We start from the raw sequence: 22325 nt of genomic DNA on the forward strand, positions 1-22325 counted from the left end.
TGGCATTGGGCGCATGGGCTGGCTCATGGCTCAGGACTGCCCAGCCAGAACAGACACAGGCCAGCCAGAGCAAGAGCTTCCAAAGGGGCCTTGTGTCTGCCCTGGACCTGCTGAGTGTGGCCCCATACTGCATCACCACATCCCAGAAAGACCCATCAGGCCCATTGTGCCAGGCTGAGATTGGCCAGTGACCCTTTAGCCCTCCAGGGGGTTCCCCATAAGAAGAAAAAGGGCTGGAAGGGAGGCCAGGCAGCATGGAAGGTCTCAAAATGAAGCAGCTTAAAGCTAGGAAAACTCACTTCAAACTCCAGCAAGAGGCGGGGCCTCACCCGCATCCCAGCAAGCTGCAGCCCCAGGCACAGCTTTGACAGTTCAGCTGTTTTACTTCCTCCTTTTTGTTTTTGGGTCACATCATGTGGTGTTCAGGAGGTGTCCTGGTGGGGCTTCAGTTTTGTACCAGACTCACACTGGGGTTGGCCACATGCAAGGCAAGTGCTCAGTACCTGGTTTAGCCAACATCTGTGAATCATCTTCCAGGGAGCAGCCACCACCTCATTCTTCAGGCTGCTGCAGAGCCACAGGGCTCAGCTCCTCTCCCCACCTGCACACCTCTGGCTTTCCAGTCCTGCACGATCGCTAGCGTGCACACACATGTACAGTTGTGTGCACACACATGTATGCAGACACGTGCATGTGTGTGTTTGCATGTGTGCATATCTGTGTATGAATGGTTGTGCATGAGCATATACACACATCACATATGTGCCTGTGTGTGCATGTATGAGTGCTCTGCAGGATGCATGTGTTAGAGGTGTGTAGTCAAAACCAGCTTTGCGACAACTATCTCTTTCAATGAAATGTGTGTCGTGCTTTTATTAAATCATAGAAAATTCATTTGCATACAAATCTTTGGACTTTGGGAAAACCATATTCCCCAGCTGCCTCGTCACAGAGCAGTGGAAAAAAAGCTCTCATTTCAGGCAGGACCAATTTCGCAGGGCCTGACAACCTTCTCTAGAATACAGAAACATTCACAGGCAGGATTTCCTCTGCCTGTAGGCACCAGCAACCAGCTCTCTCAGAATCCTGTGCTTTTGATGATGTTCTTCGTTACTTAAATCAACCAAATGTGTGGAGGACAAAAGTCTTGCGGCTTTCAGCCCTGAGGAGCATGCAGTTGCTGGAACAGCCTTCCAACAAATTAAGTATTAAGACACAGGGTGAGGGCACGATGTCCTCCCTTCTCTTCTACCATGTGAGTCTGAAAGTCCATCCAGAGGTGGACGCTTGTGAAAGGGTGAATACTGAGCACACAGACTCCTCTCCCTGTGTGTCTGAGCTCCTCCACATTGCCCACACCCACTGGCTGTGGTCTGGAGGTGAAGCCAACCCCCATCCTGCTACAGACACCCAGGGGTCACCCCACATTCAAACATAAACACAAACTAAATACCATCCAAATAGTTTTAAATTAGGGCCAGAGACATAGCACAGCGGGGCAGGCCTTTGCCTTGCACATGGCAGACCCGAGTTTGACCCCCAGCATCCCATGTCACCACGCATAATTCCTAACTGCAGTGCCTAACTGCAAGTCCTGAGCACTGCTGGGTGTGACTCCCAAAAAAACCCAGAAAAGCATTTTAAATTAAGTAGAGTCACTTGTCTGTCCTGCATCGCCTGGACTGTGCCCTCTGGTTACTGCAGATGTGGGCAGAACAAAGATGGGCTCCCTCAGAGACTCCACAAGCTAGCCATTGAAGGGTCTGGCAGGAGCCCCTGGCGAGATGGGCAGTTGGGGAATCCCCGCTCATCATTGAGGGAGGCCCATCACCGGGGAGGCGGCCAGGCCCCTGTGCAGGTTGGGGTTCTGGCTGTGCCGGTTCCGGCTGCGAACAGATGAGAACATGGTGCCGCAGCCTGGGACCTTGCAACGGTGCAGCTGGCGGAGGTGGACAGTCTTGTGGTGGGCCCGGAAGGTGCCCTGGCTGCTATAGGTTTTCTGGCACAGGTGGCACGTGATGCCCAGGCTCGAGTCAGCCTTGGGCAGGGGCACGCAGAGCAGGGAGCTATCCTCCGAAGGGACCAGGCTCGGGGTGTCCTCGCCGTCTCCATCGCTGTCCTCCATGAGCACTGTCCCTTCCTCGCTCACTCCGTCCGAGTCCCAGGATGAGTGGCTGCTACCCGATTTGGTGCTCCAGGTGGTACTTAGGTCCAGGGCGGTGGCCTCGCTGGGTGCCCCCGAGCTCAGTCCCTCCAGGGGGTGCACCAGGCTGCCCGTTCTACTGGCCCCCTGGAAGATGGCAGAGGGCTGTGAACCTGGCTTCGGGGCCACCGCGTTCTGGTGGGCCTCTGGCGCTGAGCCTCTCAGAAGGCAGTCCCCGTGGAAGGGGTCAGCACTGCTGTCCAGGGCTTCGCATGTCCATGCCTTCTGGTGCAGGTTTATGTTCGAATTATGTCTACAAGAGCAAAAAGAGTGTCAGCGACGGGTTGCTGCTTGAGGAAGATGGGATTCAGCGTGAGACTCAGGGAGGGCAGTGCAGCCCGGACCCAGTGCATTTTGTGGGTGCTGGCCCTCAGTGTCCTGCTGGGGGATGGGCACCAGCCCAGGGAAGCATGATAGTGGGGGTTGGTCAGTCTGGGCCATTGCTCCCGTGCCAGCACACCATGGTATGGAGGGGTCCCTGCGTTCCACCAGCAGGATGGCCAGACCCCATCCCCAAGAAGCGAGTGCTCCCAGGAGAGCGGTCACAAGCATGGGGGACCAGGCGGGGACTTGATTCCGTTGAATGCGGGGACATGTGAAACACACTGGTTTTGGAACTGTTCAAAGGTGCTGTGACATTTGCAAACGGTATTTTGGACAGGCTGAGTGAAATAAAATGTACTATTAAAACTTGTTTCTCATGACGTTTGAATTCATTAATCATATAATCTTATAAACCTGTGGCTGAGAGGGTCGACCTGATGGGGTTCAGGGGCTATGAGGTGTCAGGGATCAGACTCGGGGTTTGTGAGTCACCTCCCGGGCCACATTTGTGGCCCTTTTGACACCCACGGCTGTGCCTCGGTGGTCCCCTGCCTCCTCTAGGTCCTCACACATGCACTGCAGTATGTCTCCTGGGACAGTCCCCAGTGTCACTCAAATGTGGCCGCCTCACCTGTGTCTGCTCCTGGGGGATGGGAAGGTGGCCCCACAGCTGGCCTCTGTGCAGGTGTGAGGCTCCCGTGCATGCATGTGCTTCTGGTGTATCTTCACACCGCAGGCGTTCTTGAAGCTCTTCTTGCAGACGCCACACTGGAAGCGAGGCTCCTCCCGCCTCCCCAGAGCCTGCGGGTTCGGTGGCTCGGGCTCTGCAGAGCCCTGGAAGCACGGAAAAGCCATGGCGCCGTGGGCCAGAGTGCCCAGGAGCCTGCCAGGCAGCAGGTGCTGCTGTAGCTGCACGTAGCTGGGGAAGGGGGTGCAGGTCTCCAGAGCAGGGGGCAGGTGCAGCTCTCGGCCTCCTGCCTCCACCTCCCCTGCTGCGACTGTCAGCGCCGGCTGCGGTTCTGCATCACTCTCTGAGTGGCCAGGAGTTGCACTGGGCCCAGGCCCCGAGTCAGCAGGGTAGGGCTGGTCTCCTAGGGAGGGGGGCATCCCCAGGCCCCCTGGGGGCGGGCACTGCTCCTCTGGGGAGCGGTGTGAGTCCGGCCTGCAGCCCTTGGGCTGATACTCACCGTCCTCGTCCGAGCTGAGCCGTTTGTCCCGGGCACGGTCTGCGGCCTCAGGCTCGATTTTGATGGGCACACTGGACTTGCGTGACTTCTTTTTGGGCAGCACCTCGTTAGCAGCCGGCTGCTCAGGGACCGCGGAGGACAGCAGGGGCAGTGAGGGCAGCCCACCGGGGGTGTTGGCCAGCTCGTCCGGGGCTGCGGGGCTATGGTAGAATGGTAGGACAGGCCGCACGGATTTGAGGTGCGGGAAGAGGTCGCCATTGGGCTGGGGGCCCGGGAAGGCAGGCTGGCCCCTGGGGTCATCGGCAAGGCCCGGGCGTGGGCGGCTGTCTAGGGCGACCAGGCTCAGGCCGTTCTTGAGGTCCTTGTCCCTGTTGTTCCTGTTCATGGGCATGTGCAGGCGGGGGTTGGGGTTGGCGCTGTGGCGGTTGCGGCTCCTCAGAGAACTAAATACCATGTTGCAGCCCTGCACGGTGCACCGGTGCTTGATCTTCAGGTGCACGGCGTTGTAGTGGATCTTGAGTGTGCCCTTGTCATAGAAGGTCTTCTCGCACGCTGAGCAGAACACGCGGCCCTTTTTGTGGCCCAGCCCGTTCTGCTCGGGCCTCACCTTGGCCTCGGGGGACGCGGGCACCCGCTCGAGCTTCATGATGACGGGGAAGGAGCCTGAGCCACCTAGCTGGGCGACGTCCTCCTTCTTAGGGGTGGCATCCGGACAGCTGATACATGGCTTCTTCTCCTGGCATGGTGCGGATGGGGAGGACAGGAGGCGGCTGCCGTCGGGGAAGGAGGCGCGCGGCTCCCGCTGGGGCTCCTGGGCAGTGTCCTTTGGCTGCTGCAGTGTGAAGTGGTCAGGCACGGAGCCGATGAGCGCTGGTGGCACTGGGTTAAAGAATTGGAAGGGCAGCATCCACGTGATGCCATTCAGGAGGTTCTCAAAAGGGTGGATGCTGCTGGGGTGGCCGTGGTCCAGGGGCCCGGGGAGGCCAGCGCTGCGGGGCCCGGCGCTCTCGATGAAGGCCCTGATGTCCACACTGGCGGGAGAGGGGGGTGTGACCACGGCCTGCTCCTCCTTCTCCTGGATGGCCATGAGCTCCACGATGGACTTGGTCTCTCCGAAGCGCAGAAACTGCTGCAGCGTGGCCAGCTCCTCCTCACCTGTCATGATGCTCCAGTGCTCCAACACCTTTCCCGATGCATCCTAAGTCCAGCACGGAAAAGAGCAGTGAGGCCAGATACCACCTGTCAGCAAGGGCCACCCTCCTGTCCCGGGCCAGGCTGTAAAGGACCGATCGCACAGGTGGGGGTGGGGGTCCAGGAGAGAGAGAGGGACACCGGGGGCCATTTCCCACCTTATTACCACTCCACCAGCTGCGATGCAATAGGTACCGTAATTTTCCTTGTTAAGGTAAAAATACAGGGCAGGAGAGACAGTCCAGGTTTGAGGCACTTGCCTTGGATGGGATCAACCCCAAGAGAGGTCCCCTGAGCCCCATCAAGAGTGATCCCTGAGCACCACCCATGTGGCCTTCAAACTGAAAATAAATATCAAATGAACAATAGTAGTTTCTCTAGCTAAAGAGTGCAAATGGTGAGGTGGAAAGAATATTTATTCACTTCGAGTATGATCATCTCCCCAAGTTATTCGCATCAGAAAACAACGAACCTGTATTGATCTATGGCCTGTGCACAGAGTGGGGCAGTAATTACACTGGAGTGTTGGAAATCTTTCAAACTCTAGCAAGGCCTAACTTTTCCCAAAACTACAATAAATATTTTATCACAGAACATGTATTTGATGGCCTACTGAGATTTTTCACGGTGCATGTAAGGGTTCTGAAGACGATGAGGAATGGAACGTCATAAATTTTTCATGCGCTGGAGGTTCAAGGTAATTGATTCCATATTTTTAATACTAACACTAGAAAGCAAGATGATTAGGATCATTAAATATTGATCTATGTCATAATGTAAGATCATAACACTGCTCCACAGAAGAGCTAGAGCCTGACCGGCCAGAGGCCAGCACAGGAGCTGAGCAAACAAGGAAGTCAAGCTCTGGGTTTGAGTTTTGTGTCCCACCAGCAAGATGCAGATGCACCCACAGCCTCAACCCCCCGGGTCTCTTGGACGCTTGGTTTCAGAGAGGGTTACTGCCGACAAATGGTTGTTATTAGTGTCTGTCTGAAAGATGTGGTCCTGCTGAGGCCAGACGGTCACAGACTCAAGGGAACTTGTCTGTTCCCCTATTTTATCGCCTTCTATTTCTTTGTTTTTGGGGCCATAACTGGCAGTGTTCAGGGTTTACTCCTGGCTCTGTGCTCAGGGATCACTCCTAGCAGTGCTCAAAGGACTCGGGTCCACACCCAGCAATACTCAGCTAAATGGGTTGGTTGGTTCAAAACTCTAGACTGAGCACCTTGGGTCCCTGGACGCTGAGGACCACTGGGGCCAAGAGCAGTGGACAGTGGGGGCACTGGGACCTTACCTGGCACTAGTGGGGGATGCCATATGGCACGGAGGCTCTAAATGGGGCTCCACCTGTGTGCCTCAATCCCTGAGCTATGTCCCCCGCCCCTTCACTGGCCTTTTAGCCAGAGTGAATCAATATGACCTATTGCAGAGGCAAGAAAGAGCAAAGCTGGTGTCTGTGCCAGTGAGGAGAGAGATCCCTTTCGGGGAACGCTCTTGCTGCTGGGAAAACACCCTCCACCTCCCTCCAGCTCTGAAAGGCCAGCCTGACTCCAGCCTGGGCAGCTGTAAAGCAGAGAGAAGAGAAGGGAGGAGAGTGGGAATGGGCAGAGGCGGGCACTGGGGAGAAGGCGGCTGGGCAGGAGAGCTGTGGCGGGGAGCCAGCGGGCTGGGGAGGGGGTCCTTCCTCATCCCCAAACCCTCAGTGAAATCGGGGATAAACAACACGTGGTTGTGGAGAGATGAAGAGGCACATCTGTGGGGCCCGTACCTGCAGGACGTAGCCCCGGATGTAGTCCTGCAGAGTCCAGTCCAGGGCGTGCAGGATGCGAAGGACTTCGTCCTGCTTCAGTACACTGAAGAGCCGGTCCAGCAGGATCTTCAGGCGGACAGGGACGGCCTGGGTCCCGTACAGCATCAGGCTGCTGATGTCAAACACCACATTGGACTGGACGATCTCCACCTGGCTGGCGGGGAGCCTCAGCTTACTGAGCGCTGAAAGGGGGAGGAGGGGGGAGTGTGTTCACACCGCGCCGCCTGCAAGCCAGATGAACCTCACCACTGCCTGGCGTGGGACACGGTCTCGGGGATGCCAGGGACAGAGTGCCAGCCTGAGATTCCCCTCGCTCCCCTATCCTGAGGCACCCCTCCAGAGAATGATGCCACCCCATGCATAGGAAGAGGGCAGTGTTGGGGGAGGAGGGCAGAGTGTCAGGACACAGTCTGGAGCTGGCCCTGGAGTCCAGCTGGTGTGGCTCTGAGCCGAGCCTGCCACCTTTCCATTGGGCTTGGCACGGGCAGCCTTCCATGTCCACTCTAGCCAGCGCACCAGTCTCTGCCCACGTGGCTCCTTCAGTCTAGACTGAACTTGGAAACCAGAAAAGCCGCCAGCACTTGGCAACTCAAGTTCTCTGGCTCACAGGGCAGAAGGACAGGAGGGCCAATGTGCCAGAATGGACACTTTAGGTGCACGGTGGCTAAACAGGGTCAACTGACTTAGGGGGACACTGCAGTTCATCTGAAATTCACCTCTGAGGGAGAATCTGTCACAGAACCAGTGGGGAGGCTGTTGTGTCCTGTAGCAGACGGAGCTTCTGGTACTGATGACAGAACGGAAGCACCACTTACAACACCCTCGGATGGGCTGATGGAATGCCTGCCCACCGTGGCGTTTCCAGCCTAAGAGAGAACATCTCGGAAACTTGGCCTGAGATGGTAGGCCGCAGTGGCATCTACATGCTAGCTAGAATGTCCCTCAGCTACCGGGCAGGACACACCAGCCAAGAGGAGACTCATTACCATGGGCCACCCATCCGTGTCTGCACTGCTCACACTGGCGGTGGTTTATTTTTGCCGGTTTGAAGCTCAGGCACGTGCAGTTGAGAGTACAGCCGATAGCCTGCAAGAGAACACAGCAGCGCTGTCAGTCAGCCAGCCATGCATTTCCTAGTACTTATTAAAGTATCCCTACAGTAATACACAAGTATTTGAGTATTGACAAAGTATTTTAAAGCGATACTCAAGTAACACTAAGTATTTAACAATGTGTCCCTCAGAGTAATGCGCAAGTATTGACAAGTATTTATTGAAGTATCCCAAAAGTAATACTAAGCTTGACAGTAATAATAATTATTTACTAAAGTTCAGGGTATCCATGGAGTGGTGAGTGTGTGCATGTGTATGAGTGTGTGTGTGTGTGTGTGTGTGTGTGTGTATGTGTGATGAAAAAGCCTGGCAATGAGGGGCAATGAGGGGCAATGAGGAGCTTAAACTCCTGCTCCAGTTAAGGACTCTGACCATGAGTGGGGCTCCTGGGAAGGGGCCCCAAAGCAAGCCCTGGTTTTCACTTGAGGGTACACTGCTCCGAGGACCATGACTTGCGGTGACTTGCAGTGTCCGTTTTGGAAAGATTGTGGAAGCTCATGGAAAGACAAAACAGACTCATGTGGCAATTTCACATGCATGGGTATTCCAGGGAAGTAAGAATGTGTCCAAACAAAAGCCTGTACTCGGCATTCATGGCAACACAAATTCCAAGAACTGGAGAGCGGGAATCCTGGCATCAGCAACCAGGTGAACCAGGGCAGGGCTGGACTGGCAGGTCAGAGGCTGCAGTACTGAAGTGGCTGTCACACGGACAGGCCCAGAAACACAAGGGCGGCACCAGTCACGTGCCAGAAGTGACAGGTCAACAGCTCCTTGTCCACAGACCATCACAAACCACCAATCCACAGAGGCTGATATGCCTCCAGGGACAGGGGAGTCGGGGTTGACGATGAGCAACTGCTACGAGGCAGGAGTGCAAAGGAGGTTCTTTGCCTGTTTCTGTCTTTGCGAATGGTTTTACACTGAGCTACAATTCACTCAAAAGATGCTCGATCTGCTTAACATGCTTAATTATACTGTTTTTAGGAGATCCACAAAGTCAGCAGTCACAAATGCACCAACACGCAACAGCCACAGATTCATCTGCATAGTGATAGCTGACTCTTAGGAGAGGGGGCTGGAGCGATAGCACAGCGGGTAGGGTGTTTGCCTTGTATGCGGTCGACCCGGGTTCGATTCCCAGCATCCCATATGGCCCCCTGAGCACCACCAGGAGTGATTCCTGAGTGCATGAGCCAGGAGTAACCCCTGTGCATCACCAGGTGTGACAAAAAAAAAAGTCTTAGGAGAGAACTGGTTTACTTTCTGTTGTCCACTGTAGAAAGGTATCCCAGGGCCCTGCAGCTCTGGAACAGGAATGCACAGAGAACCAACTTTGGCCGGCTTTGCCTTTGGCACGAGAACACAGTGGCATCGTCCAAGCCACACTCACTCGAGCACTGAAGGCCACTAGGAAGTTCCTGTTCCAAGGGAGGGGGGGGGCGCACACGCTGCTTCCTCACTGGAAACAAGGCCTCCTTGCTCTGCCCAGGCTCTGTGTCCATCAGTCTCTGTGCCCTGGAGATTCCCAGAGGGTGGCCCTTCTGCAGTGTACTCAGGACTGAGCTGGGGGAGGCAGAGACTAGGCTTGGCTTTGCACTGCACCAAAGTGACCATTCCAATTCCGTGGCACTGCTCAAGGCTGACGTGCTTATTGTCTGGTGTCTTCTGACCACCCCCTAACCATGGCGTTTTCCAGCTAGCCCTGGGCCTGCTGGGAGAGACAAGGCAGGACGTGGCAGGAAGTGGTGTGTAGCACGTAGTGGCTGGGGGCTGGGCCTCACCCACAAAGGGCAGAATGGAAGTCGATGCCTCCTGAAGCTGTTGCAGGGGCCCCCACCGGATAGGCTGTCTGCAGCAGGCCCTCCAGTCTGGCTATTTTGATTGACTGATTTATTTTTAGTAGATTCCAATTTTAAGCAGGTTTGAGCTATTATCCAATGTACATGAATGTTTCTCTGTAAGAAATATTTGTGGGGTTCTATATGAACCTCTTTGAATAAGGCTTAATAAACCTCATTAAGCGCTATAGAAATAAATCTAGAGAAACTATTTTAAACTAAAAAAACAATCAACCTAATTATAGTATCTAAGAAGACTTCCCATAGCAAGGCCCTTGGGATTTTCTCATTTCAGAATCCATGATGGACTAAAATCATAGCACCATTACCTGAAGACAGATCAAAACTTCCAAGATGAAATAAAAATGAGGCAGGCAACCCCCAACCCCCATGGCAATGAGTTCTTGGGAAGTAATAAAACCAACTAGCTCTAATATTGTCAGGGCCCACCTTGTGGACACAAGAACTAAGGCCTGAGAAGACCTTTGCCTGGTACTAGCATAGACCCTGAGAAGGCTGGACCCCCTCTGAGAGAAGCTCTGTCTGGAACAAGGGCCAAGAAAGGAATTTCTTTTTAAAAAAATTTTTCTTTTGGGTCACACCTGGTGATGCTCAGGAGTTATTCGTGGCTCTGCACTCAGAAATCACTCCTGGTGGTGCTCTGGGGACCATATGGGATACCTGGGATAGAACCTGGGTTGGCTGTGTGCAAGGCAAATGCCCTCCTTGCTGAGCCCCCAGGAAAGGAATTTTAAAGTAGACCACCAACTGCTCCCAACTTTTCCCCCTGGCAACCAACCTTTCAAAGGACTCTTACCTAGGTAGAAAGCCCCAGATGGGAAGCTTGGAAGAAACCCTATAAAAGCCAACTTGGAGAAAGAGAGAACATACATATGCTGCCTGAGCCCATGTGCTGCCTGTGCCCATGTGTTGTACCCAAGCACATGTGTGGCCCGCATCTCCCCTCTTGAGATGTGTACATTCATGCTTTCCTATCTAACACTGGGATGTATACTGGGGCTCCCTCTCCATTCTGGGGAAGCCTGCATTCTCTCTTGAGCACATTACTCTTTCTTTCTCCCCCTCCCTTCCCTTCTTCAAACCTGCAAGTAAAATGTGGGTTTCTTTCTTTCTTTTTTTTTTGGGGGGGGGCAGGTGCTGGGCAGGGGGGCATGAGTGTGCGGCTGCGGGCTGCAGGGGAGACCCCCGACGCTCGCTCAGCCCGCTGCGGCGCAGTCCCGCGGGGTTAACGGCGACCCCCGAGCGGCCCCAGCCCGCAGCGCCCGCCGCCCCGGCAGCTCCGTGCCCCTCTCCCCCGACCCCCGCCCCCACGCCTCACGCCCCTCCGCAGCTGGGGACCGCGCCCCTCGCCCCCCTCCCGCGGACCGCACACTGCCCCCGCCCCGCCCGGGCCTTCTTTCCTTCTTTCTTTCCTTCTTTCCTTCTTTCCTTCTTTCCTTCTTTCCTTCTTTCCTTCTTTCCTTCTTTCTTTCTTTCTTTCTTTCTTTCTTTCTTTCTTTCTTTCTTTCTTTCTTTCTTTCTTTCTTTCTTTCTTTCTTTCTTTCTTTCTTTCTTTCTTTCTTTCTTTCTTTCTTTCTTTCTTTCTTTCTTTCTTTCTTTCTTTCTTTCTTGTCACTGCTTGTCTTCTCCTGAAATTCTTTTCTGTGAGAAAGGTGAAGGATCCAAAAGGCCTAGGATTGACTTTCTTTTCCTGCCAAGAGCAGTTCCCTGCACCAGCAGGACTCCACAGCTTTCTGAGATTGGTTGGTGGGATTATCTCCCAGGCAGTGCAGAGCGAGTGGACACGAGGTGTGGCTTGATGGCTGCCTAGGGGCTCTGGCAGAACATGAGGTCTGTGTGGCGCAGGGGCTCACAGCACACTTTATCAATCCTAGATTTCCCAGTCAGTCCCGGGATGGCAAAGGTAGATCGGGAGAAAGTGGAAGACCCCTCTTCCAGGCTGCCGTCTCTCCTCCTCACTTTACTTAAGTCATCTGGGGATTCCACAGGCATCAACCCCCCCCCAGTTGATTATTTTTTAATTTTCCCATGCAGAAAGAGCATGGAAACCCTTACCAGGCACCCCCTTTCCTCGGGAACCCCCAACAGCTGCCCCAGTCATTGGAAACATGCAGGTGTTCCCAACAACTGGACTTGTGCCTATGGCACCCCTCTCTCACGTGAATTAGACCTTTCCAAATTGTTCCTAGTCACTTGGCTAGGCTGCTGGTCATCATTCAGCACTCGGCTTGCTTTTCTGTAGTGAGCATGTCACACTCATTGCTTCGTCCAGAAATCAAGGGACGCTCGTGGGGTTGGTACTCCCCGCACACTTGGCATCAGAAGCTGGAGCTCGGTTTGTTTGGGGGTAGGGTGGGGTGCGGTTTTTGGGCCTCCCCTTCTCTCCCAGACATCCCTACCTGGTGGGCCCCTACCAGGAGCACCGTGGCGTGGAGCCACCAAAACTCAGCTCTGGCCTCTTTGTGACTCATGTGCGCGGTAGAACTTGAGAACAAACATTGTCGACTTCAAAGCTGTCTTCATCTCCAGGACAAACAAGTACTTTCATGCTGCTAGAAGTCAATTCTGGGGGGTGGGGTGGGTGGTGGGGGATTCTTGGAGGATAGGAGAACAGGGGAACAAAAAAAAAAAAACGAGAGAAGAAGGTCGGGCTCTGAGGATCAGGCACTCTCACCCAGCACCTACAGGTAAGGACATTTAAGCTCCGCAGGGCAAGAACTCTTCTTCAGAACAAACGGTGGCCTGGCGTTTATGAGCTTGGCACTGCCTTAGGTTCTGGGGACTAAGGTGCTAACCAAGACGTAGGAGATACTGCACTCAGGGAGTTCATGTTGGAGAGAAGAAACAAACGGTCCAGGGCCAGAGAGGGCTGGACAGGAAACTCTCCTTAGCCATGCTGCTGGCTGGCCAAGGGCTGGTCAGGGGCTGGGCCTGTCAGTAAGGCCCCAAGCTATTCCCCTTACCAGAGGGTTCTGATGTGACATGTGTCCTTTGTTTGAGTTCTGGGTAGTGCTCAAGGCTTATTCCTGACTCTATGCTCAGAGATCACTCCTGGTGGTGCTCTGGGGACCATATGGTATGCCAAGGATAGAACAGAGGTTGGTGGTCATGTGCAAGGCCAGTGCCCTCCCCACTGTCCTTCTCTCTGGCCCCTACGCAGAAAGAGTTTCAATCACGGCAGTACCTCGGCAGTCCAACACAAGCCACTTCTTTAAGACCACTAAACTTCCTGACAAGGAGCTTCAGGCTTTTCCGAGTTGCACCTTTGGATGTTGGACATGAACCCAGTAGTACATAGCGGGTTCTGGAAACTGGCAGAACAGATTTGAGAACAGCCTGGTGGAGCAACTTCTAGAGGAAACAGCTCACCCCCAGCTCATGGGGACAGGGCTGGGCCTCTCCCCGCCTGTGCGGTCACCACCAAGGGTCACTCGGGCTGGGGGTCTCGGCCCACAGCTCTGCTCTGCCTCCGGAAACTTGGGAGAGTGGATAGAAGAGAGCCAGGAGGCCTGCGGGGCAGTGTGTCTGCTGCTGGAGCCCCCGGCTAGAGCCTGCACACTCACGTCGGCTTAGCCAAGCCTCTGAGCGCCGTCTCCCTGCTCCATCTGGGCTAGTCTGGTTTGAAAGCATCAGCCAGGTACTGGCAGCCTGTGTGGTCTTAGGGGCGAGGTGGAGGTCGGGAGTGCAGATACAAAACCAAAATCCTCCCGGGGCCTGCTATGGGGACTAAGTCATACAGCTGGATTCGTCAGGAATGAAAGAACGGAGGACGGGTTTTGCCACAAAGGATATGTCATCATTCACTGGCTGAATGCCACTCGTGCTACCCTCTTATGCCAGGGACGTACACATGAGAAGAGAAATCTGTGCTGGAGAGAGAGAGTGGACGAGTGGGGCCCTGACAGGAAGGGATCCATGGCAGAGCAAGCTGATGACACAGGCAGGAAAACCTGGACCCTCATCAGATGCTCAAAGGTGTTCACTGTTTTCAGGGTAATGATAAAGATTTCTCTGTTAGAGATGTGCTGAAATATTTCTGGGTGAAAATATATGGTTCCTAGGCCTGGCTTCTGTATAATCTGGGGTGGATAATGGAGGGGGTGGGGAAGGATATGTGACTGACCCAAAGACTGTCACTCTGACTTCTCCCACCTCCCAGCACATCCCCACCCAGCTTCACCGAACGGCCTGAGGCTGTCTGAAATCTCTAGGCGCAGGGAGCACTGTGGCCTCGGGGCACGGACTTCTGTTCTGGGCAGAGATGCGGGCCAACGGAGTGGACAGCCAGGAGCCTCCAAGGGTTTTGTGGACCCAGGAGGGGCTGTAGGAGAATCTCGGGGCGCTGGCTGCACACACAATCTGTGGGACAGACAGTCTGCGGGACAGACTGAAACTGGCTTTTCCCCCTGACTTGTGGGATGAAGGCTGAGCGGGTGGGGCACGGTCCTGTCAGGCCGTGGATAAGGGTCATAAGGGCCAGCAGAGCCAGGGCAGGTGGGAGGCAGGATGGGACAGGTGGGGGGCTCGGCACCCCAGGAGGGCAGATCAGGCGCCGTGGACTTTCTCCCTGCTCAGTTCAAAGCGGGTGAGGGGGAAAATACTCATTCTTTTGATCTTTTAAAATCAAAGTATAAACTTGGTGCCAAAATCTTTTGACAGCTGTGCCTTCCCCCACCCTTAAAATTATTAATTCTGAAAACTGAAAATGCAGAATGCAGAAAAACAGGCAAATATCACCTCAGAAACCAAGCCAAATCTTCTTCCTTTTAGTAACAACAGTGAAATGATACAAAAATATAGGATAAACAAACATATTCTTGACCCTTTATAATTCAAGTTTCAGAGACCTCAGAAGTAATCTTGAGAAACCTTTGATTAAAAAAAAAAAAAACAGGATAAAAACTGCCCGGGTGGGGAACCTTGGGACACAGATGAGTCAGTGGGTGCGGAGCTGGGACGCCAAAAACAAAAGCAAAACCGAACCTAAAACACTTACACTTGAGTGTCATTTTTCCCAAGGGGCCAGTCAATAATAAGCAAGGCAGCTTCACAACGGCTGCCAGTGCAAAGGATCAGGGGCCAGTGGACAAAATGAAGCAAGCCCACCCATGTTTCATTTTAGGATCACAAGAGAATTTGGATTTAAACACTCAGAGTGGAAAACAAATCAACTCCTGCTCCGAGTGGTGCTGTTAGGAAGCAAAAGTCGGACTCAGATCGGGCTGCCGCCCTGCTGACTGCTCGACCATACAGCCCCACTCCAGGCAGGGCCGGTGGTGGCTCTTCGTGAGGACAGTGGCAGGAGAGGAAGCAGGCAGGGAGCTGGCAGGTGTGGGCCTGCAGGGATCCCCGCTATGAAGCCTGCCAAGGAGACAGACAGACAGTAAGGAGACAAACAGAGAAGACAGTCGGGCACGGAGGAAAGACGCGCACACAGAATCAGAACTCACCTGAGCCCACCACTTGCCTCCTGCATGCCTGCCTTGCCTCTCCTCATGGGCCTCACTCTCCTGAGGACCTCACTGCTTCCCACCAGACCCCTAGGGGTGAGGGAGCTAAGCTCTCGGCAGCCCCGGCACTTTGTGGATGAAACGGGGAGGCAGGCCACTGTTTCATGAAGCAGAGAGACAGGGCCATACAGCAACCCCGGAATTTCCACCACGGGGAGGAAGAGCTTCAAAGAAATGCAAGATAAAAGGGAACCAGTTTCCAGGCACACTCTGATCTAAAAGGGGACACACACACACACACACACACACACAGACATACAGACAAACAGACACACACAGACACGCACACAGACACACACACACACACACACACACACACACACACCACCTATACCCCACCTTTGGGACGGCCCTTCTGCGAAGGAAGAATTATCTTTTGAATTTCTCAGATAAGTCATCAAAAAGAAAAGCGCTACATTAAAAACAACAACAGCAGCAACAGCAAAAGTGATAGAAAAACTAAGGAAAAGGTGCTAAAAAATTGTATCTCCCAGACCCTTGCTCTTTGGGGTACAGGGGTGTGATGCCCCTGCCTGGGGCTCTTGCCGCATCTACACAGGCCATTTCTTCCAGCTGCCCCTCTCGCCTTTCCAGAGAGCCCAATTTCTGTGGAACCCTCAGTGTCCACCCACACTAAATGCTGAATTCAGGGACAATGATTTTTGGTTCCCCAGGGAGACCTCCGTGGCTTTTCTTACCCTATGGGTTGGAGGGGCTCTTCTCAGAATCCTGGTAACTAGTTAGAACTTGGACCTTACCATATTAAAAAAGAAAAGAAAAGAAAGGAAAAGAAAAGAGAAGAAAAGAAAAGAAAAGGAAAGGAAAGGAAAAGAAAGGAAAAGAAAAGAAAAGAAAAGAAAAGAAAAGAAAAGAAAAGAAAAGAAAAGAAAAGAAAAGAAAAGAAAAGAAAAGAACCCTTTCCCCGTGCCATGTAAACTCTGTGTCCACAGTGATCTCTCCAGGCTGGTTAATATTTCCAATGTGAAGCACACTGTTTGTTTCACATTCAAGTAGATCTATCAATGGTAGCGTAACCCCTTTCACTCTGAGGGGAAGCACTGTCTTAAATGCCCTCCGCTGTTCACATTTCTTCATCTCTTCATAACTCACTATAAACATACAAAGACATCCTCGCTGTAGGCACCCAACCACACCACAACACACAAGAAACATCTCCATGCTGCAAAGGTCACAATGGTAAAGCAACACAGAACCCCACCAGGCTTCGTGAGTTAAGATGCTAGTCCAGAAGACTCAATCAGTAATAATGAGCTCTCTGATAAGGGATTTAGAGGGAATTGTTAAGGATGTTTTTAAGGAGCTCAAAGAAACAGTAGAATGCACCACCAATAAAACACAAGCAGAAATGAAGAAACTATAAACAGAAATGACCTACCTGAAAAACTTGGTGGGTGAAATGAAAAACTCAGTGGAAGGCCACAGCAACAGAGTAACAGCTTCTGAGGACAGAATCAGTGAGCTTCGAGATGAAGAGCAGAGAACCTTCAGACAACAGCAGAAGATGGAAAAGACCCTCAAAGCAAACAAGCAGATGACAAGAGAACTCTGGGATGAATTCAAGAGGACAATATAAGAATTATTGGGAGCCCAGAGGGTCAGGAAGAAAACCCTGATGAAGAAGCAACCGTCAAAGTGGTTACTGCTGAAGAGTGTATGCACCCAGATCTAGGAGTCACGAAAGGAACCAGCTAAAAGAAACTCAAATAAAAATACCCTAAGACACATCCTAATCGGAATGATGAAAACCATAGAGACAGAATACTGAAAGCAGCAAGATCAGAGAAGGAAGTTAAATACAGATTTATCAGATGAAACCTCCCGGCCTGAAGACAATGGTGGGATACAGTGTAAAACTCAATGAAATGAACGCCTCACCAAGAACACTTTACCCAGTCAGATTCTCATTCAGAGTGGAAAGAACAATACACAACTTCACAGATAAACAACTTAGGAACTTCATAGACTCAATTACAAGGATAATTAAACAGGCTACTTTAAGACAAGACAAACATGCCAAAGCTCCACAAACATGCCAAACTCCTGCAGAAAGATGGCACAAAACTTCATAACAATAATCTCTCTCAATGTCCATGGGTTAAATGTACCAATCGAGAGACATGCAGTGGTAGATGCACTCGAAAATTGAACTCAACACTCTGCTGCCTGCAAGAAACTCAGATGAATAGAGTAAACACAAGATCAAAGTCAAAGGTTATAAGACAGTTCTTCAAGCGAACAACCCCCTCAAAAAGGGAGGGGTGGCCATACAAGTATCAGACAACATAGACTTCAGGCTGAAAAAGGTATTAAAAGACAGCAAAGTTCTTAATATCAAGAGATCTGTACATAAGGAAGAATTCACACTCCCAAATGTATATGCACCTAATGAGGGACCAGCAAAATACTTAAAAAAAAAAAAAGACCTGCTAACAGATTTGAAGAAAGATATTGATAGCAACACAATAGTAGTTGGAGATTTCAAGACTGCTTTGTCACCTCTTGATAGATCAACTAGAACTAAAGTTGAACTAAAGCTCCTCACTTTATTTGGGGAAGAAACGGAAGAGAGGGACTTGGTATACTTATGACCCTTCATTCTCAAATGGCTGAATAAACATTTTTCTCCAGTGCACACGGGCATTCTCCAAGATAGACCACATGCTTGGACACAAAACATACCCCTACAAAGTCAAAAGTATAAAAATCATATCAACGATCATCTTAAACATGATATCAAAAACAGAGACGCCACAAAAAATATAATTACAGGCCAATATTCTTGATGAAGACAGATGCAACGATTCTAAAAAAATACTAGCAAATGGAATCTAACAATTTATCAAAAAGATCATACACCATGACCAAGTAGAATTCATCCTGATAATACAAGGATGGTTTTACACATGCAAGTCAATCAACATAGTATACTGTTTTTTACAGAATACTGTATCCATAAAAGACAAATTAAAACCATATGATTTTATCAATAGATGCAGAGAAAGCATTTGACAAGATCCAACACCTATTGGATGATAAAACCCTCAACAAAATGTAATTTGAAGGAGCTTTCTTCAATATAGTCAAAACCATTTACCATAAGTTTAGAGGAAATGTTATAGTCAATGGGGAAAAACCTAAATGTCTTCCCTTAATATAAGGCAAAAGACAAGGTTGCCCACTCTCACCACTTCTATTCAATATAGTATTGGACGTACTTGCCATAGCAAATAAGTAAGAACAAGATATCAAGGGCATCCAGATGGGAAAGGAAGAAGTCAAGCTCTCAGTATTTGCAGATGACATGATATTATATTTAGAAAATCCTAAAAACTACCAAAAAGCTCTTAGAAACAATAGATTTGTAAAGTGACAGTCTACAAAATTAATCTGCAAAAGTTCATGGCTTTCCTACATACAAATGGTGAAAGACGGGAAACATATTTATTTATTTAAAAGTTTAATTAAATCACTGTGATACAGTCATAAAAATTTCATGACTGGATTTCAGTCATATAATGTTCCAACACCCATCCCTCCATCAGTGTTCATTTCCCACCACCAATTTCCCCAGTTTCCCTTCTGCCACCTCCCCCTCCCCACCCCTGCCTGCCTCTAACAATCCCATTAACAATTGTAGCCTAAGAAAATCAAGTACCTTGGAATCAGCTTAACTAAAGAGGTGAAAGACCAATCACTGTCACTGTATGTATCACTGTCATCCCATCCTTCAACAATTTACTCGAGCAGGCACAAGTAACATCTGTATTCCTCCCAGCCCTGAGATTCTAGCAGCCTCTCCTTACTCGTCTTTCCCAACGATTGGAGGATCTTTCAGGGTGAGGGGAATGAGACCTATCCTTACTGTTTTTGGCACGGGTAAAATTACAAAACACTACTTCCAAGAAATATAAGAGGACCTGAGGAATGGGAACATATCTCCTGCTCATGGATTGGGAGGGTTAATATCAAAATGGTAATACACCCCAAAATCAAACAAAAATGGATTAAAGACCTTGATATTAGACCTGAATCCATAAGATAAATAGAGGAAAACATAGGCAGAACTCTCCTTGATATTGAAGTTAAAGGCATCTTCAAGGATGATACACCACTGACCAAGCAAGTGGAAGTGAAAGTAAACAAATGGGACTACATTAAACTAAGAAACTTCTGCACTTCAAAGGAAATGATGACCAGAACACAAAGATGGCCCATGGGATGGGAATAATTGTTTACTCAATATTCATCTGATAAGGGGTTAATATTCAAGATATATAATGCACTGGTAGAACTTTGCAAGAAAAAAAACATACAATCCCATCAAAAAATGGGGAGAAGAAGGTGAACAGAAACTTCCTCAATGAACAAATACAAATGGCCGAAAGGCACATGAAAAAGTGCTCTACATCACTAATTATCAGGTACATGCAAATCAAAACAACAATGAGATATCATCTCATGGCACACATCAAAAAGAACAACCAGTGCTGGAGTGGATGCACGGAGAAAGGGACTCTCCTTCATTGTTGGTGGGAATGCTGATTGGTCCAGCCTTTCTGGAAAACAATATGGACATTCTTCAAAAAACTAGAAACTGAGCTTCCACAGAACCCAGTAATACCACTCCTGAGAAGATCCCCTAGGGGGCAAAAATACACAGTGCAGAAAATCCACCTCAACTCCTGTGTTCATCGTGATACTATTCACAATAGCCAGAGTCTGGAAACAACGCAACTGCCCAAGAACAAATGAGTGGATAAAGAAACTATGGTACATCTACATAATGGAACACTACACAGCTATTAGGAAAAATGAAGTCATAAAATTTGCTTATACATGGATTGAGATGGAGAGTATCATGCTAACTGAAATGAGTCAGAGGGAGAGGGCCAGACATAGAATGACTGCCGGCTATTTTTTTTTCTTTTTTTTTAGGAAGCAGAGTATGTGAATAATATCCAAAGAAAAGGGTGAGGAGGCCTGCCACAAAATGGGAGGGGGAGTGCAGTTAGGACAGAGGAGGGACCACTATAACAATGATATTTAGAAATGACCACTCTGGACACAAACTGAGTGCTGAAAGAAAGTAAAGCGATATGCATGGTACCCTCAGTATTGCAAATTACAGTGCAAAAAAAAAAAAGTTGGCTGCTTTGGCGCAGAGATAACACATGTTGCCTGCACACAGGCTGCAGCTGCCAGGGCCCCTCTCTACCCCACTAAGTGCTAACAGCAAAGGCCTGGTCCCATGCAAATGCTCTTCCTCCAGGAGTGCAGAAGCAAGGCCTGGCCTCTGCTGAACCTCACAGAGCAGGGCCGAGGCTGACCAGAGCAGGGCTGTCCTGATGCTTTCACCACAGGTGAAATCAGAACACTACTGAAACTCACAGTATCTCAATTTTAATAGTTTGAAAAATAAAAGTTACTGTGGGAGGTGGAGGAGAAGAGGATGGAAGAGGAGAAGCAGAAGAGTTGAGGAGTAGGAGGAAAAGGAGGAAAAGATGGGGAAGGAAGACGAGAAGGCAAGGGGAGGAGGAGGAGGAAAAGAAGAAAAGGAGGAGAAGGAAGAGAAAAGGAGGCAGCGGAAAAGAAATAGGAGATGGAGGAAAAAGGGCTCGTTTCTGCACTGCTGAGAAAGTTTGCGGGAGCTGACTGCAGACGGCTCTCAGACGGGCTCCGCCCGCGTCTTGTCACATCCACCTGACAAATTCAAGGAGCAAATCCCGGTGCCGGAGGCGATGGACGCGGGCACCACACCTGTCCCCACAGCAGTGGCCATACGTGCGCCTGCTGCTTGTGGGCAGACCCCGGGTCTCTCGGGCGCGCGGGGGAATCCTGGGCCCCCTGCACTCAAGGGTGCGCAGGACGCGGGAACACTCCTGGTCCCTGCACTGGGGCGCGCGGGGCGCGGGATCATTCCACATCTGGGCGTTCAGGAAGCGGGGCCAACCTGGGTTTCTGAACCCGGGGCGCGCGGGGCCACCCTGGCTCTCTCGGGCGCGCGGGCACACCCTGGGTCCCTGCACTCGGCGCGCGGGGACACCCTGGTTCTCTCGAGCTCGCGGGGACACCTCGAGTCCCTGCACTCGGGGCGCGCGGGGACACTCCGGTTCTCTCGGGCGCGCGGGGACACCCTGGGTCCCTGCACTCGGGGCACGCGGGGACACCTCGGCTCTTTCGGGCGCGCGGGGACACCCGGGTCCCTGCACTCGGGGCGCGCGGGAACCCTCCGGCTCTCTCGGGAGCGCGGGGACATTCAGAGTCCCTGCACTCGGGGCGCGCGTGGGCCCCCCGGCTCTCTTGGGCGCGCGGGGACACCCCGGGTCCCTGCACTCGGGGCGCGCGGGCAGCGCGGCGCACGGCGCACGGGGAAGAAACCCGGTCCCCGGCTTCCCGCGCGGCTCCTGCTCCTAGGTGGGTCTCGCACAGCCCAGCGCGCCAGGAGCCGCTCGGCGCCGACCCGAGGGAAGCTCGGACGATGCGGGAATATCCGCACGGCGGGGCCGGCCGAAGCGGGACGGAGCCGGAGCCCATTCCGCGTGCGCTCCGGGTGCGTCCTGGGGCAGGGGCCCTCTGGTAGGCACGGAACCCTGCATCGCTTACCTCTGCCATCCTGCGGCCGCTGCAGCCGGGGCTCCCGGCTCGTCCCCGGCCCGGGCTCGGCGGGCGCCGGCGCATCCACGTTGAGGCCGTCGGGGCCCAGCGCGGCGCAGGGGGCGGGGCCCGCAGGCTCCACCCACCGATCACGCCCAACCTGGTAAGGCCCCGCCCCAACACGCCCCCTACCTGGACGCCCCGCCCCGCCCCGCGGCCGCTCGCGCTCTCCGGGGCAGCTGGGACGAGGCTGGGTCGCAGACAGCTGGACCTCGCGGGCGGCCGCGGAGGTGTCGGCCCGCCGGGCTTGAAGGCACTTGTCGGCCGAGACACAGGCGTGCCCGTGTCTGCCTCTCCCGGGGATGGCGAAACGCTCTCATGTTCTCTGGCTCCATCTCAGGACGGTTCTGCGCCCCTATCCCAACCCCAACCCCAACCCCGTGGCAACCCCAGTGCCCCTGATTCTGTCCCAGGATCAGAGCCTGTTCCTCCGAACCTTGGAGGTGCCTGG

General features: G+C 52.1%; 1 protein-coding gene across 1 annotated transcript; it reads right to left on the reverse strand.

The window, feature by feature from the left end:
* Window positions 1-1792: 1792 nt before the first annotated feature.
* On the reverse strand, window positions 1793-21898 carry BNC1 (basonuclin 1). The gene is made up of 5 exons (XM_012934738.2): window positions 21824-21898; window positions 7702-7822; window positions 6674-6897; window positions 3159-4912; window positions 1793-2456 (listed from the first exon to the last, which is right to left on the reverse strand). The coding sequence occupies exons 1-5, from the start codon at window positions 21896-21898 to the stop codon at window positions 1811-1813; spliced, it is 2820 nt and encodes a 939-aa protein (XP_012790192.1). The 3' UTR covers window positions 1793-1810.
* Between the last annotated feature and the right edge of the window lie 427 nt (window positions 21899-22325).

The sequence above is a fragment of the Sorex araneus genome, chromosome 6 (assembly GCF_027595985.1).
Source record: "Sorex araneus isolate mSorAra2 chromosome 6, mSorAra2.pri, whole genome shotgun sequence".
In the NCBI taxonomy this organism is placed as follows: domain Eukaryota; kingdom Metazoa; phylum Chordata; class Mammalia; order Eulipotyphla; family Soricidae; genus Sorex; species Sorex araneus.